This window comes from Cupressus sempervirens, chromosome 6 (genome assembly GCF_028749045.1).
Source record: "Cupressus sempervirens isolate cs-2001-9-10 chromosome 6, ASM2874904v1, whole genome shotgun sequence".
Taxonomy (NCBI): Eukaryota; Viridiplantae; Streptophyta; class Pinopsida; order Cupressales; family Cupressaceae; genus Cupressus; species Cupressus sempervirens.
In genome coordinates this window covers 8,119,983-8,136,939 of record NC_143123.1, presented here as the reverse complement: position 1 = coordinate 8,136,939, position 16,957 = coordinate 8,119,983, and the positions used below count along the sequence as shown (strand labels likewise).

Below are 16,957 nucleotides of genomic sequence, written 5' to 3'. Positions count from 1 at the left end.
ATTACTTACAATTTGTAAATTACAAATCATTCAAATACATATACAAATTACAATTATTTCAATGAATACACAATATATATTAAACAACTTGTCAAATTTTTAACCATTTCCAAATAACAAATCATTCAAACATACAAATTTCAATGAATTCACTATATATTAAACAACATGTCAAATTATAATCAAATTTGTCTCTATATAACAACAAATAATATTTAAAAAGGACCGCACTAACCTTTTCTATAGAAAGAATATTCAAAAAGACTTTGAATAGCATATCCAATGATTGAATTTGGTGTTTGCTAGCTTCAAATAGAATGAAAGAATGTTCAAAAAGACTTCAAATAGTGTTTGCTAACTTCCAACAGCTTGAAACCTATGTTTTCTATCAGAACAAAAAAATACACAATGAACAAAAAGTAGGATATGGATCAGTAGGCACCCAAACTTGCATTATGACCCTTTTTTGTGTTTTCATATAGTGTGTAAGCACTATGTGAAATATAATCTCTCCCTGTCCCACCATCCCCCATCCCCTACCCTCTCTCTCACTCTCTCTCTTCTTCCATCCCCTACTCTCTCTCTCTCTCTCTCTCTCTCTCTCTCTCTCTCTCTCTCTCTCCCATCCCCTAATCTCTCTCTCTCTCTCTATCTCTCTCGCTCTCTCTCTATCTATCTCCCTCTCCCACTCCCACTCCCACCACCTATTTTATCAGAATTTAGGGCTGACATGTAATTATTAATTATAACCCTAAAGTAGTAAAAATACTTATATAAAAGGCCTTAGGGTTAGGGATTGTTTCGTAGTGGTGATGCAAAAATTGGTTCTTGTGGCGATATTGAGCTGTAAGGGATTATAGATTGTAATCAAGTTATAATCACTGGATCATAATAATATCGGACTTGATGTTTGGTGGACGTAACCTAGGGATTGGGTGAACCACGTTAAATCTTGGTGGCTTGTGTTCTTTTTTATTTGATCTATTATTTTTTGATATTGGTTATATTTGTATGTAATTGTTATTTCTGTCTGTGGTTTAATCCTAACACTACTCTCTCTCTTTCACTCTTTCTCTCCCATCCCCTACTCTCTCTCTCAATCTCTCTCCTCTCCCATCCCTAAATCTTTTTTGCTCTCTCTCTCTCTCTCCTCTCCCATCCCCTACTCTCTCTCTTGGGCTGCTCTCTCTCTATCTATCTCCCTCTCCCACTCCATCTCTCACTACCTACTCTCTCTCTCACTCTCTCTCTCCCATCCCCTACTCTCTCTCTAGCTCTCTTCCCCATCCCCTACTCTCTCTCTCTCTCTCTCTCTCTCTCTCTCTCTCTTACACACACTCCCATTCCCCCCGTTCTCTCTCCCTCTCTCTCTCTCTCTCTCTCTCTCTCCCTCTCACACTCCCTCTCCCACCGCTACTCTCTCTCTACCTATCTCCCTCTCCCACTCCATCTCCCATTGCCTACTCTCTCTCCCCCATCCCCTACTCTCTCTCTCTCTATCTCTCAGTCTCCATGTCTCACTCCCTCTCCCAACACCTACTCACTCTCTCTCCCAACACCTACTCTCTCTCTCTCCCCCATCCCCTACTCTCTCTCCTCTCACATCCCCTACTCTCTCTCATAGACACACACTCCCATCCCCCCTCTCTCTCTCACTCCCTCTCCCACTGCCTACTCTCTCTCTCTCTCCCTCCCATCCCCTATTGTCTCACTCTCTTACACACACTCCCATCCCCCCTCTCTCTCTCACTCTCCCTCTCCCACTCCCTCTCCCACTGCTACTCTCTCTCTCTCTCTCTCTATCTCCCTCTCCCACTTCCTCTCCCATTGCCTATTCTCTCTCTCTCTCTCTCTCTCTCTCTCTCGCTCGCTCTCCCTCTTCCACTCCCTCTCCCTCTTCCACTCCCTCTCCCTCTCTCTCTCTCTCCCTACCACCTACTCTCTCTCACTCACTCTCTCTCCCATCCCCTACTCTCTCTCTCTCTCTCTCTCGCTCTCCCTCTCCCACTACCTACTCTCTCTCCCATCCCCTACTCTCTCTCTCATTCTCCCACCCCCCACTCTCTCTCACAGACATGCACTCCCATCCACCGTCTCTCTCTCTCTCTCTCTCTCTCTCTCTCTCTCTCTCCCATCCTCTACTCTCTCACTCTCTCTCCCTCTCTCTCCCTCTCTCCCTCTCTACTCTCTCTCTCCCATCCCCTACTCTCACTCTCTCTCCCATCCTGTACTCTCTCTACCACCCCCTACTCTTTCTCACACTCTCACACTCTCTCCCATCCCTTAGTCTCTCTTACACACACTCCCATCCCATCTCTCTCTCTTCCTCTCCCACTCCCTCTCCCACTACCTACTCTCTCTTCCATCCCCTACTCTCTCTCTCTCTCTCTCTCTCTCTCTCTCTCTCTCTCCCCTCTCCTATGCCTTAGTCTCTCTCTTTCATGCACACACACTGCCATCCTCCCCCCTCTCTCTCCTCTCCCATCCCCTACTCTCTCTCACACACTCTCATCCTCCTCTCTCTCTCTCTCTCACACACACACACTCTCTCTCTCTCTCTCTCTCTCTCCAACTCCCTCTCCCACCCCTACTCTATTTCTCACACTCTCTCCCATCCCCTACCTTCTCTCTTATACACTCCCATCTCACCCTCTCTCTCCCTCTCCCATTCCCTACTCTCTCTTTCTCTCTTTGCCACCCCCTACTCTCTTTCTCACACTCTCTCCCATCCCCCCTCTCTCTCCCTGTCCCACTCCCTCTCCCACCACCTACTCTCTATCTCTCTCACATTATCTCTCTCGGGCTACTCTCTCTCCCCTCTCCCATCCCCTACTCTCTTTCTTTCACACACACTTGCTCCCATCCCCCCCCTACTCTCTATATCTCTCACACACACTCCCATCCCCCCCTCTCTCTCTCCTTCTTCCACTCCCTCTCCCACCACCTACTCTCTCTCTCATCCCTACTCTCACTCTCTCTCTATCCCATTCCCTACTCTCTCTCTGTCACCCTTACTCTCTCTCACACTCTCACACTCTCTCCCATCCCCTACTCTCTCTCTTACACACACTTCCATCACCCCCTCTCTCTCTCTCCCTATCCCACCCCCTCTCCCACCACCTACTCTCTCTCTCTCTCTCTCTCTCTCCCCTCTCCCATCCCCTACGCTCACTCTCCCTCTCTCACTCCCTCTCCCATCGCCTACTCTCTCTCACATCCCCTACTCTCTCTCACTCTCTCTCTCTCTCACTCTCTCCCTCTCTACTCTCTCTCTCCCATCCCCTACTCTCACTCTCTCTGCCATCTCATACTCTCTCTGCCACCCCCACCCTCTCTCACACTCTCTCCCATCTCCTACTCTCTCTCTTACACACACTCCCATCCTCCCTTTCTCTCTCCCTCTCCTACTCCCTCTCCCACCACCTAATCTCTCTCTCTCTCTCTCTCTCTCTCTCTCTCTCTCTCACTCCCTTGCTCCTTCCCTCCCTCCCTCCCTCCCATCCCCTACTCTATCTCTTTCACACACACACACACACACACTTCCATCCCCCCTCTCTCTCCTCTCCCATCCCCTACCCTCTCTCTCTATCTCATACACAGACTCCCATCCCCCCTCTCTCTCCCTCTCCGACTCCCTCTCCCACTGCCTACTCTCTCTCTCTCTCTCTCTCTCCCCCATCTGCTACTATATCTCTCTGCGACCGCCTACTCTCTCTCCCATCCCTACTCTCTCTCTCTCTCTCTCTCTCTCTCTCTCTCTCTCTTTGCCTCTCTCCTTCCCTCTCTATTGAAATTTAGGTCTTAATAGTGCATGTGCACTAAAGCACATATGCACTAAAGTGTGCACGTGCTACTAAGACTCAAATCTAAAAAAGATTTAAATAGTGCACACCCACTATTTAAAGCTTTGGATTATACCAATCCTAAGGCTTGGTTTTGCCTTGGGGATCCAACCCAAAGGTTTGGAGTCTCTAAACTGGTTTGAGACATGTTTTGCTGCAAACATACAAAAAATGATTGATTTTTCTTGTGTGCTCTCCTTCAAGTTTCCTCGTGGTTGAGCATTGATAAAATCAAGTTACATGACATTGTAGGTATCTATGTTAGTTATATAATCATATAATTTATTTTTTATTTGAACCATTTCAAGCCTTTCAACTATAATTTTTTTTGAATGTATCCCCATTTTTTTGTCAAAAACCAACATGGACTAATTAGGCTATAGATTTTAGCTTGTTCATCAAATTTTGCAACAACTTAGTTTTTTAGAAACTAGACTCCATTCTACACACTTAGAAAAAAAGAAGTTTTGATTTTAGATTAGTTTTCAATAATTTCTAGGGGTAGCACATAGATATTTCAATTTTTGGGATGTGTCCAATTAAAAAATTCATAAAAAAAATACACATTATAAAATTACCCCAAAAAATCTGAGATAAACTACATAGTGTTAGGTAACTTTTGACAAGAGCAATTATAGAATTTTAAAAAAAAGTTAAAATTTTAGGGGGGCCACACATTGTATTGTGTTATATTTTTTTTGAATAAATAGTACCACTTTCCATGGCCCCTTTTTTGAGGACCTAAAACTAAACCATTTAAAAAAAAATAATAGTAGTTTAGAAACTAGATTCAAAGGACTACTACTTTTATTTTTTTTGTATCTTAAAATTTTGAGTGTAACTATTTTCAAATTCTTGTTGAAGTTTAGAAATTGCTGATTTCAGAAAGAAAGTGTCCATTTATACCCCCCTTTTGGCACCACAACTTGGTGCACTTACCCATATGTTGTCATGAATTGTGTTGAAAGGTGTCATAGGTTATTCTATGACCCCTTTTGACCCATATAAATGATTATAATATGTCCCTAGGGGTCTTGGGAACCTTAGAGACATATGTTGTAATGAAACATGTCAAAAGGGGTCACATGTTATCCTATGACCCCTTTTAACCCACATTAATGATTATAATATGTCCCTAGGGGTCCTGTGACCCCTAAAGACATATGTTGTAATGAAATGTGTCGAAAGGGGTCATAGGTTATACAATGACCCCCTTCAAATGATAGAAATGGTTGTAATATGTCCCTAGGGGTCCTATGACCCCTAAAGACATATGTTGCAATGAAATATGTTGAAAGGGGTCATAAATTATCCTATATCTTTCGACCCATATAAATGATTATAATATGTCCCTAGGGGTCTTAGGACCCCTAGAGATATATGTTGTAATGAAATGTGTCAAAAGGGGTCATAGGTTATCTTACGACCCCTTTCAACCCATATAAATGATTATAATATGTCCCTAGGGGTTCTAGGAGACATATGTTGTCATTTAATGGGTCAAAATAGGTCACAGGTTACCCTATGACCCCTTTCAACCAATTTAAACACATGATTTATGTCCCTAGGGTTTCTAGGACCCCTAAGAACATGTATTGTCATATAATGTATTGAAAGGGGTCATGGGGTACTCTATGACCCCTTTCGACTCATTTGAACACATGATATATTTTCCTAGGGGTTATATGACCCCTATGAGAGTATGTTATCATTTAATGGGTCAAAAGGGGTCATAGGGAACCCTATGACTCCTTTCGGCCCATTCAAACACATGATGTATGTTCCTAGGGGACCTAGGACCCATAGGGACATACATGATGTGTTATAATGGGTAAAAAGGGGTCATAGGGCATGCCATGACACATTTTGACCTATTACATGACAAAATATGTTCATAGGGTTTGTAGGACCCCTAGGGACATACATGTTGTGTTTCAATGGGTTGAATTGGGTTACATGATATCCTATGACCCATTTTGACCCTTTACATGACAAAATATTTTCTTGTGGGTCCTAAGACCTCTAGGGACAAGCATGTTGTGTTGAAATGGGTTGAAAGGGGTCATAGGATAACCTATGTCCCATTTCGATCAAATACATGACAACTTATGTTCCTAGGGATCCTAGGGCCCTAAGGACATATATGTTGTGTTCCAATGTATAGAAAGGGTTAATAGGGTATCCTATGACCCCTAGGGAGATATATCTTATGTTCCAATGGGTAGAAAGGGGTCATAGTGTATTCTATGACCCCCTTTTGACACATTACACAAGAACATATGTTGCTAGGGGTTCTAAGACCCTTATCATCATGTGTGTTGTGCTCCAATGGGTCAAATTTTGACCCATTACATGATAACATATATTCCTAGGGGTCCTAATACCCTAGGGCTATTCTATTGTATATATGTCATTTGATAATATTATATTAAAAATATATAAAAATAATAATATATAATAGTATTTCTTAAATATTACATAATATATGAAAGATATCTTTTAGTATTTTTAATTGAATGACATATTATATTATAAAAAAATTAAAAAACTCAACCAAATCATTTATATTAAAAAATATTAAACACCAATTCACCTTAATAAAAACTAACTCTTAAAAATTATTTGTTTTACAATCCACTGCTAATATAAGAGCTAAATGAATTCAACCAATCAAATCTTAGAAAAATAATTTCTTAAAATTGTAATGTTAACAATCATGCATCTATGCTATGCAACATATTAGTTTTTTTAAAATTTTTAAAATTTTTTTTTAAAGTTGTAGAAACCCAAAAATTTAATTGTTAGTTAAAGCATAAAATCTAAAAAGTATCACTTAACTAATAAACTATAAGCCTAAGGATGTTACAAGACAATTTGAATAGATTTTAGGGAAAATGGAAATACCTTCTATGGTAGTGGCTTTGAATAGCTTTTATGAAATTTATTAATACCTTACATGGTGCATATTTTTAAAATATGTAATGGAGGATGGAGAGTGTGATTTGCATTCTTATTCATATTCCATGTTTTTAAAATATGTAATGGAGCCCAAAGAGTGTGATTTGCATTATTTTTTATATGTGTGCATTTTAAAACATGCAGTAGCACATGGAGAATGCAATTTCCCTTCTTTCCCAAGAATGCATCCACTATAAAATATGTAAATGCTCCAATAGAGTATGATTACGATCATATTGATTGAAAATTTACTATGAATCATAAAATATTACAATCATATTTAACTTATTTTAACCACATTGTGAGAGGCAAATTCATTTACATCTTTCATTTGAATAGTTCAAAATTAAGTTGGCACAATGATGCAATCTTATTATTAGTACTATTGATACTTTTTATATTTTATGCATTTTTTTTCTACTACTTAAAAATTGATTTTAATTCTTTTTAGTTCAAACTAATATGACAATTTTAAGAAATTGTTTTTCTAATATTTGATTGATTGAATTCATTAAGAGTTAGTTTTTATTAAGGATTCATTAATGTTTAATATTTTTAATGTAAATGATTTGATTTAAATTTTTTATATTTTAATAATATATATTTTTTATAATATAATATTTCTCATTCACTAAAAATACTAAAAAATATCTTTTAATATAGTCTAAAAAATACTATTATATATTATTATACAAATATTATTATTTTCATATTTTAATATATTTCTAATATAATATTATCAAATGACATATATACAATAGAACATATATTAATAATTATATTTATAAATAAAATTTAAATTTAAATTATAATTAATATCATTATAGAAAATTATAATTATCTATTTTTTATTAATTAAAATATTTTATAAATTGTAATTAAAACTATAATTATATAAAAATAAAAGCACGCCATTATGACACTTGTTCTATTTGTATCTAAATAATGTTGAATTAAACCTTTTTTAAATGATAAAATAGTATTGATTTAAAGAATTATTAAGTCATATATAGGATGATAGGAATCTTATTCTACTTTACGTAAATGATGTTGAATTAAATCATTTTTAAATAATAAAAGAATTATTGAATTAAAGAATTATTAAGTCATATATAGGTTGATGTGAAGATTATTCGAAGAACAATGCACGTTCTTACCTACATTTTGTTTTGTCATACTTAACCTATCGTTGTGATCGAGGTCAACATGGACAGCCTTAATTTTATTTATGTTTGAGAAGCCATGATTAAATGTGAAACAAGATAAAATAATGAAAACCCTGTCATTCTCACTAAGTCAACATACAAGAAGCTGCAACGATTCTTCTTGCAAATAAACATTTCGTAGATATAAGTGCAATGCATATTTTACTTCTTGGGATCTGAAGAACATTTGTGAACATGGGAGCAGATTATTTGTAAACATTTGTGAACACGGGAACTCTTTCCTGAATTAACGAGATAAAATATTGAAAACCCTGTCATTCTGACTAATTCAACATACAAGAAGCAGCAACGATTCTTCTCTTCCACATGCAAATAAACATTTCATGAATTTTTTTCCTAGATATAAGTGAAGTGCATATTTTTACTTCTCGGGATGTGAAGAACATCTGTGAACATGGGGGCAGATTATTTGATAGTTTGCCCTGAAAAATGCTCTTTCTGGAAGCTGTTCCTCAGCGTAATCTTGCCTCATGTATTCAAACCTTGTGCCATTGATCGTCCCGATTCAGTTGGATTCCAACAACTGGAAGGGAACTGGAGGATGAAGCTCTCTCTTCTGTTCATAAAAATTGTCAAGTTTGGTGCAAAACCATTGAAAGCAATGGGGAACATCATAGAATTTCTTCTGAACCTGCTTCATCATAATGGAGGATTGCTAAGAACCCTTTTCAAGCTATTGACCCGTAAGTGTACTCAATTATTCCTTTCCATCATTTCTATTATACTCTAATATTTAGTTTAGTTTTGATTTTAAATTAGATTTTGTAATATATCTATAGTTTAGATTACTATGCATTATCCATCTTCATTCCAATAATCTAAAAATTTTGTCATTAATATTTTGAATAGCACTCAATGATCTATTCTTGCACTAATCGATTTATATGAGATATGAGCTGAAACATCCATGTAGAATTTTTTTAATATATTAATTAAATTTTTTCTTTCAATTAGATAAATTAAATTCTGTTGATGAAACAGATTCAAACACTTGATGATCAACACAATATACTCTTCAACCAGAAATATTTAGCCATAATCTCAAATTTTATGTTTGTCTAGGCATTGAATTGTCCTCCTGCTTTAATATTGCAAGTTCTCTTCTTCGATGCCGTTCTAACTTTGTAATACTGGAATAAACAACTACTTGGTTACCTTCAAATTTTTTTTTGGTTTCAATCATGAATTTTTTTTTGGGGTTTAAATCATGATTTTTTTTTAATAGAAGTTTAAGATTGTATTTTATGATCTAAGTTTGAGTATTCTTAAATACGTTTTAAAATTAGACCAAGTAAACTGCTATGTTTTGAATCATTCTACAATTTATCATAAAGATAAATAAATAAGAACAGAATATACGTCACTTAATTTGAATATTTCTGATTTCTACTATATACCTTTTCTATGATCTATGTTCAAGATAAACAAATTGAAAAGCACAAATACCCAAAAGATGATCAGAGGTACTTTTAAGTTTTATCGATTCTATGATCAAGATGAACAAACTAAGAGAGAAAACGTTTATGCAGGAAGCATAAACATGCCCAAAAGAAAATCAGATACATTTTTAAGTTTTGTTGGTCTTTTGGTCGAAAGCTCAGAGCTGTATAACATTGGCCTTCATGAAGATGAACCAAGAATGAACCCTGGCGACAGATACTTCGCAGAAATTTCAATTCTGGCTTCTACCATAGCCTATGAAAATCCCTTGCTTATAGAAAACACAGTCAACCAACGCTGGAAGGTACGTAGGTCGCTGATTTATTTATTTGAAAGTCTTTTTCTTTTCCAATCACAAAAGTGAAGAAATTTATTCAAGTTGTCTTTGACACTAAATTTTAATCCCAAATTTGGCAGATGCATTTTGTGGAGTTCTTCCGCTGTTGGAATGGTATGGAAAATAATTTCTATACAATTTTTATCTTAAAATTTTTAGAATATTTTCTCTGATCTATTATTAAGATGAACTAGAATTCAAGAATATAAAAGAAATTTCATCTTTTAAATGAATCATAATAGACTCTCTTGATGATGGATCAGTAGTTTTACACAATCAATTTTTAAATAAATCAAAAACATTTATATAAATTATAGAAATCTTATTTTTTTTCCTAAATACTGATCTATAACATAAAAATACCAGATTACTTGGAGAAGAATTCTACAAAGGCATTTATATTGTGTGACAAGAAAGAAGATGCCAAATTGGTAGTGATAGCCTTCAGAGGAACGGGGCCATTTGAGAGTGATGACTACATAACAGACGTAGATTTTTCATGGTATGAATCCCCTCAGATGGGAAAGATCCATTTAGGGTTTCTAGAGGCTCTAGGTTTGAAAAATCGTTCAAATTGTTCGAAAGATAAACAATTCTCATGCAATGAGGACCCTGACAAAGACAATCACAGTCTAAGAGGAGCCTACAATAAGCTCCATGAAAAGCTGAAAGATCTTTTACAAGCCCACAAAAATGCAAAATTCATTGTGACAGGCCACAGTCTAGGAGGAGCCTTGGCTGTATTATTCACAGCAATGTTGTTTCTGAATGAAGAAAAGTCGTTGGAAAAACTGTTGGCTGTTTACACATTTGGACAGCCCAGAGTTGGTAATAAAACATTTGCAGATTTCATGAACAAGAATCTCAATGAGAATAGAGATACACCGAGATATTTCAGAATTGTGTATTCCAATGACATTATTCCAAGACTACCATTTGAGGATGATGTATTCAAGTACAAGGACTTTGGAGCTTGTATTTACTACAATAGTTTCTACTCCGAGAAGGTATTACTATTAATTATTGTTTGGATTAGTGATATTGTTCAAGCTTCTTTTAGATCATTTATTCTACTCTCAGGAGGTATTTATAATTGTTTGGATTAGTGATATTGTTCAGCTATGTCATTTGGACATGGATTTGATGTATTGTTTTATGTTGTGGCAGAATCTTGCTGAGACCCCCAACAGAAATTTCTCACCTGTGTTCTTCATACCCATTAAATTAATTGCTTTATGGGAACTGTTACAGTGTTTAGTTCTACATTACAGAAAAGGAAAGGAATTCAAAGAAACTAAAGTTTCTATTTTCTGCAGAATGGTTGGGGCTTTGAGTCCAGGACTTTTGATTCCGGGGCTTTCAGGTCACAGTCCCGTGAATTATATACATGCGGTACGATTGGGTCCTAAAATACTTAACCCTAATTTGGATGTAGTGGAAAATTAACCCCCACGATCACTTAAATGGTTGGGTTCCAACACAATTTCATTTAATGAGTTTACAGTTATATATAATATAATTTTTGTTATAAGATTGTTATTTATGTTTAACTTTTTCATACAAATTGTAAGGGATTTCGTTCGAAAGTTATTATCTATAAATTTTATTGGGGTTTCTCTCGGTGTTAGCTTATATGATGTCATATGATTTTTCTAAGGGATTTCGTTTGAAAGTTATTATTCATAAATTTTATTGGGATTTCTTTCAGGTGTTAGCTTATATGATATCATATGATTTCTCTATGATATGAAATTCGTGTCAAATAAGTATTTCAGCTCTATTTTGATTATCATGATATATCTATGTACCAGTTTTGAAAGATGAAATTATATATATTTATAGGAAAAAATATTCATTAGAAAAAAGTGTTTAAAATATTGATAAACAAGTCCTACTTTAATCATGTGGGTATACATAAAAATTGGGAAGAACAATGCAGCTAAAACTGATATGTAATTTATTTTAACATGTTGAGATGAACCAATGTGTATATACAGCTTTATTAGTAGGCAACAATTGTAGAATTTATACAAAATATATAAGGTATAAAATTAAATGAGATTCAAGATATAATCAAAAACTAATATTTTTCAAATACACTTATAAATCAGGAACTAAATATGCATATGAATAAATAATGGGAGCTGCATAATTTTATATGAGACTACTAATACTACCACAATAGATTTGAGTAATTTTGTTATTGAAATTGAGATAAATTACTAAAGATTTAAAATAATTTAAAGACTATTAATTGGTTAACTAGTCATCCATCAAGACAAGAAGTTGAGAGACACTAAAGCAAATCAAATGTACTCTAGGCACACTTGCTATACAAAATTATAGGGTTTCTACTATATTTTTCATACGAAACCTAAATCAATATAATCTTAAAATTAAACTTACATTAACTAAAATTGAAAAATATAACCTTAAGAATCTTGGAATAGTTTTCCTTGTATGCCCAAAGGAGGATTTTCTTATAACTTCTATTTTTTAACATGGGAGAGGGCCCAAACCCTTAGCAACAAAAAAACATAATTTCAATAAGTGAATTCCAACAACTACTACCATGTTAGAAAAAGTAGAAACAATCAAAACTAATAAGGGATCCAAAGCTCAACTCCAAAAACCACCACAAGCACATAACCGAACCCATGACAAGTACACACAACCCACGACACAGTCAGGGAAAAAAGAAAAACCCAACAACAATGGTATTTGTTTAACTCAGTGAGCCAATACAGGAAGAAATCCCTCTTAGTTTCCCTGAAGGAATCCACATCAACTTTATCTATTGCCTCCCTTGGAACCAACTAGACAATATCCTCTCTTTTCATTCTTTTCAACCTTCTCTCCTTAGCTATACGTGTATACCATTGGTGGTCTTATTAGTCTTCTCCTGTGTCTCTCTGTTCTAGGAAGACAACTCTAACATCTTCTCTCCCAACTAGGTCTAGGACTCCTTCATAATGGCTAAGGAATTGAATATCTATATATCTTCTCCTCTTCCGAGGACACCTAGCTTTTCAACTCCACAATCTTCTCCTCTAAAATCTCTCAATTGTGAAATTTTTGGGCATAATATTCTCCCACCTACCAAAGACTATCATCATCCATCCCCTTAGACCATGTGAAGAAGACATTTTGGAGATAATGTAGCTAAGCTCACTCATCATAATGTCACACATACGAAAAGTTATTCAAGTTACAAGATGAAAGATCAATGTTATCACTAAGTGTAACATGTTCTTAATGAGGTCCTATAATAATTAATTGAGAAGGTTTAATAATTGACTCAAGGAATTTTTTAATGGATTCGGTATAAAGGAAGGACATTTTCCTTTATCATGTGAGGAATGTAATGAATGATTGTAAGAAGAACGCAGAGCGAAATGTGAAGATAAGCATAGTAGATCAAAGGTGAAGAAAAATTTATTGCTAAGGTTTTATTGTGAGATCTTAACCTTGATATTTGGCTTTGAGGTTAATGACCTAGTCTACAAGGTTTGATACAGATTGGTCCAGTTGACAGGACATAAGAAAGAGGTTAAATGATAGTAAACACAATTATTCTATGAGGAATAGTTGATAGATCAGTTGGAAAGTAAGTTTAGTGGTCTTTCCCTAGAAGCTATTTGAACAGTGGGTTCTTTTGCCTTCTACAACTCCTAACAAGGTTGGCACAACTCTTAACAAGGTTTGAATCTCCTAACATGGATTCAAAGTCTCCTAATAGGAACTCATATGTACTAAATGTTGTAATAGACTCCTAACAGAGTCCATCCTCTAACAAGGAATATTTATATTATTACATCATCTTGTGGGCATCATTCCTACTAGGATTTTCCCTCTAATCAAGGGTTTCCTTGATTAACAAATTTGGTGTAATTGTGTATGTGCATCTTGGGATGGTTTTTGTTTAATTTGATTGAATGGTTAAGATTAATTAAGGTTGATAAATTTTTTAATTGGAAAACTAATTCACCCCCTCTCAGTTATCTTGGTGGACTATTATTTCTAACAATTGGTATCAGAGAATCAAGTCCTTGAAGAATAAGCTTCACAATTTTGGGAGATCAGTGGTGAGTTACTTCAGTAAAGATAGTCTTGAATCTAATGGAGGAAATTTTGATACCTAGAAGATGGAGCTTCTTGGTGAGAGATCAAAATTGTGTATAGAGTTGAGCATTGAGTTTTTGGATAGAAGCACAAGTAAAGAGAGATCTAAATCTGAAGAAGACATATAAAGATCAAGGAAGGTATTGATCTTTTTATTAAAAGAGAACAAGAAGGTATGGAAATTTTTTCTTGTTGGACATGTAATGAGTTTGGCCATTTTTTGTCTACATGCCCTAAGAGAGTAAGAAAATATATAAATTTTTTTTTCTGATGAAGATGAAGAATTTAAAGAAAGTATGGAAATATTCTTGAATGATTATGATGATAAGGATAATGAGCTTAAATTGGCTAAGAAAGAGGAAGTATCGGAAGACATAGCCTTGATAACTATTATTAATGATAGTGAAGAAGAGGATAATTCTAGAATTGTAAGACATAATGGTGATCTATTCTTTGAGACTAATAATGATTTGTAGAATGAAGGTGAGAAAAGACATAAAAAAAGGTTGAAACCTTCAATATATCTAAGATTTGAGATGAAAACTCCTACTTCTAGTGAGAATATGATAAAGAATCATCCACCATAGTAGATCATTGAAAGTAGAGATAAAGGTGTAATGACAAGAAGTAGAATCAATGAAGAACTATGTCTGATATCTCAAGTTGAACCAATAAATGTAGATGAATTGTGTAAAGATGACTATTGGAAGTAAGATATGAAAGAATAATTAGATCAGATAGTGAAGAATGAGACATGGGAAGTGGTCCCCATACTAGCAGACAAGAATGTGATAGGAACAAAGTGGGTATTTAGGAACAAGATGAATGAACAAGGTGAAGTTGTATGAATAAAAGCAATATTGGTATGTAAAGGTTACTCATAGAAAGAAGGAATAGACTATGATGAAACCTATGTTCATGTGGCAAGAATAAAAGTAGGAAGGTTATTCTTAGCCTATGCAAGACATAAGAAATTCAAAGTGTATCATATGGATGTCAAGTCACCATTTTTGAATGGAGAACTTGAAAAAGAAGTATATATAGAACAACCTAAAGGTTTTCCTTTAATAGATGACAAGGAAATGGTATACATATTGAAGAAAGAATTGTATGGCATAAAACAAGTACCCAAAACTTCGTATGCAAGGTTGGACAAGCATTTGACAAAACTTGAATTTAGAAAAGGTATGGCAAACAATAATCTATACTGGAAAGAAATATATGATTGATTGATGATTTTGGTAATATTTGTTGATGATATTATTTTTGGAGGAAATGATGATGAAAGTGACAAGTTTGTAGAAGAAATGAAGAAGGAATTTGAAATAAGCATGATAGGAGAGATGAAATATTTCCTAGGATTATAGATTGTGTAGGACAAAGAAGGAATCTTTATTTCTCAGGCTAAGTATTTGAAAGATCTACTGAAAAGGTTTGGTCTAGAAACATGTAAACCAATTGGAACACCTATGGTAACTAGACACAAGTCATCTACAAAGGATGAGACACCTACTTTTGAGTAGAAGTATAGATCTATGATTGGAGAATTGCAATATTTGACTCACACAAGGCCATATATAAAAAATGTGGTTGGAATTGTTGCTAAATTTCAAGATGATCCCAAAGAAGCACATTATACAATAATTAAAAGGATATTTAGAGATTTGAAGGGAACACTAGAGTTCAAATTATGGTATGATAGATCTAATTATTTCACTTTTAATGCTTATATTGATGCTAATTAGGCAGGCAGTATGGATGACAGAAAGAGCACTAGCAGTGGAGCATTCTTTTTTGGAGGAAGATTGGTTTCTTGGTTAAGCAAGAAGTAGAATTGTATCTCATAGAGTACAATAGAGGTTGAATATGTTACATTGGCAAACCATTGTAATCAAGTTGTTTGGATGAAGTAGATGCTGGAGGATATAGGGATAGAATTAAGTGAACTTGTTGTCATACATTGTGATAACACAAGCACCATTAATATGTCTAAGAATCCAGTGTTGCATTTTAAGACTAAGCATATTTCTATCAAATATGACATGTTGAGAGAGAAAGTTATAGAAAAAGAAATTAGATTGGAATATCTAAGTACTAAAGAGCAGATTGCAGATATTTTCACCAACCCTCTTCCCAAATAGACTTTTGAGTATTTTTGAGGTATGCTAGGGGTTATGCCGCTTCCTACATCAGAGTAGATGATGCAAGAGTGCATCAGTCTAGTGTAATAGAGCACTATTTTTATCTGGATTGAATGCTAATGCTTCCTATATGGGTGAGTGTCTCTTGTTGGATATTATTTTGAACAGTGTCTTTGGACACTTGAGCAAGTCAAAGATAATTGTTGTAGAGATTGATGGTTGCTGAAACCTTTGACATTGATGTCAATGGAGAAGAGATTATAGCATGAAAAATAGTTTGATATAGAGTAAATTGAGGTATATCAATAAGGATAATGATGATTGATGAAGAGGTTTTGAAAAGAAAGAATAACAGTCTTTTTTTAGTTGGTATTTTTGGAACTAGATTTTTTCATCTATGTTGCCATCAATGCCAAAGGGTTAGATTTTTGGAAGCATGAATGCTGACGATACTTCTAGGGGGGAGTATTTAAAAAACATGATTAGATCATTATCATGATGATATGTTACATTCATGAGTGTGCTTGTCATTGATGTCAACATAGCAATTTTCTGTGGTATCTAATAGAAGAACAACGGTAAAGATCAAGTTGGTACGAACAAATAGTTGAGCATTTTTACTAAGTGAGGTTAAAGAGAGGTAATAATAAGTATCTAGTAAATTAAGCTAACCTTGTAAGCATAAGATATTAAGTCTGGAAGAAGTTATATACATTTTGGTAAAGACTATTCTGAGATAGAGTTTACAAAAGCATGTTCTGGTAAACTTGTTATATCTCTTAGCAGATTTGTTATTTTGAGAAGCCAAAGTTAAAGATGTGAAGAAGAAATTTAGGAGATGACATAACTAAGATCACTTTTCATAATGTCACACATATAGAAATTTATTCA

General features: G+C 34.9%; 1 protein-coding gene across 1 annotated transcript; it reads left to right on the top strand.

Annotated features, from left to right (window-relative positions):
* Positions 1 to 8,310: 8,310 nt before the first annotated feature.
* On the top strand, positions 8,311 to 11,249 carry LOC149550742 (triacylglycerol lipase OBL1-like). Its single transcript, XM_089789997.1, has 5 exons — positions 8,311 to 8,709; positions 9,556 to 9,770; positions 9,884 to 9,917; positions 10,170 to 10,810; positions 10,971 to 11,249. Exons 1-5 carry the CDS (start codon positions 8,421 to 8,423, stop codon positions 11,247 to 11,249), a joined length of 1,458 nt encoding a protein of 485 aa, XP_089646123.1. The 5' UTR covers positions 8,311 to 8,420.
* Positions 11,250 to 16,957: the final 5,708 nt, after the last annotated feature.

Coding starts and splice junctions, on each gene's coding strand:
- LOC149550742 (XM_089789997.1), top strand. CDS start 8,421: ATGGGGGCAGATTATTTGATAGTTTGCCCTGAAAAATGCTCTTTCTGG. Junction 9,918..10,169: donor GTTCTTCCGCTGTTGGAATG/GTATGGAAAATA, acceptor TAAAAATACCAG/ATTACTTGGAGAAGAATTCT. Junction 10,811..10,970: donor ATAGTTTCTACTCCGAGAAG/GTATTACTATTA, acceptor ATGTTGTGGCAG/AATCTTGCTGAGACCCCCAA.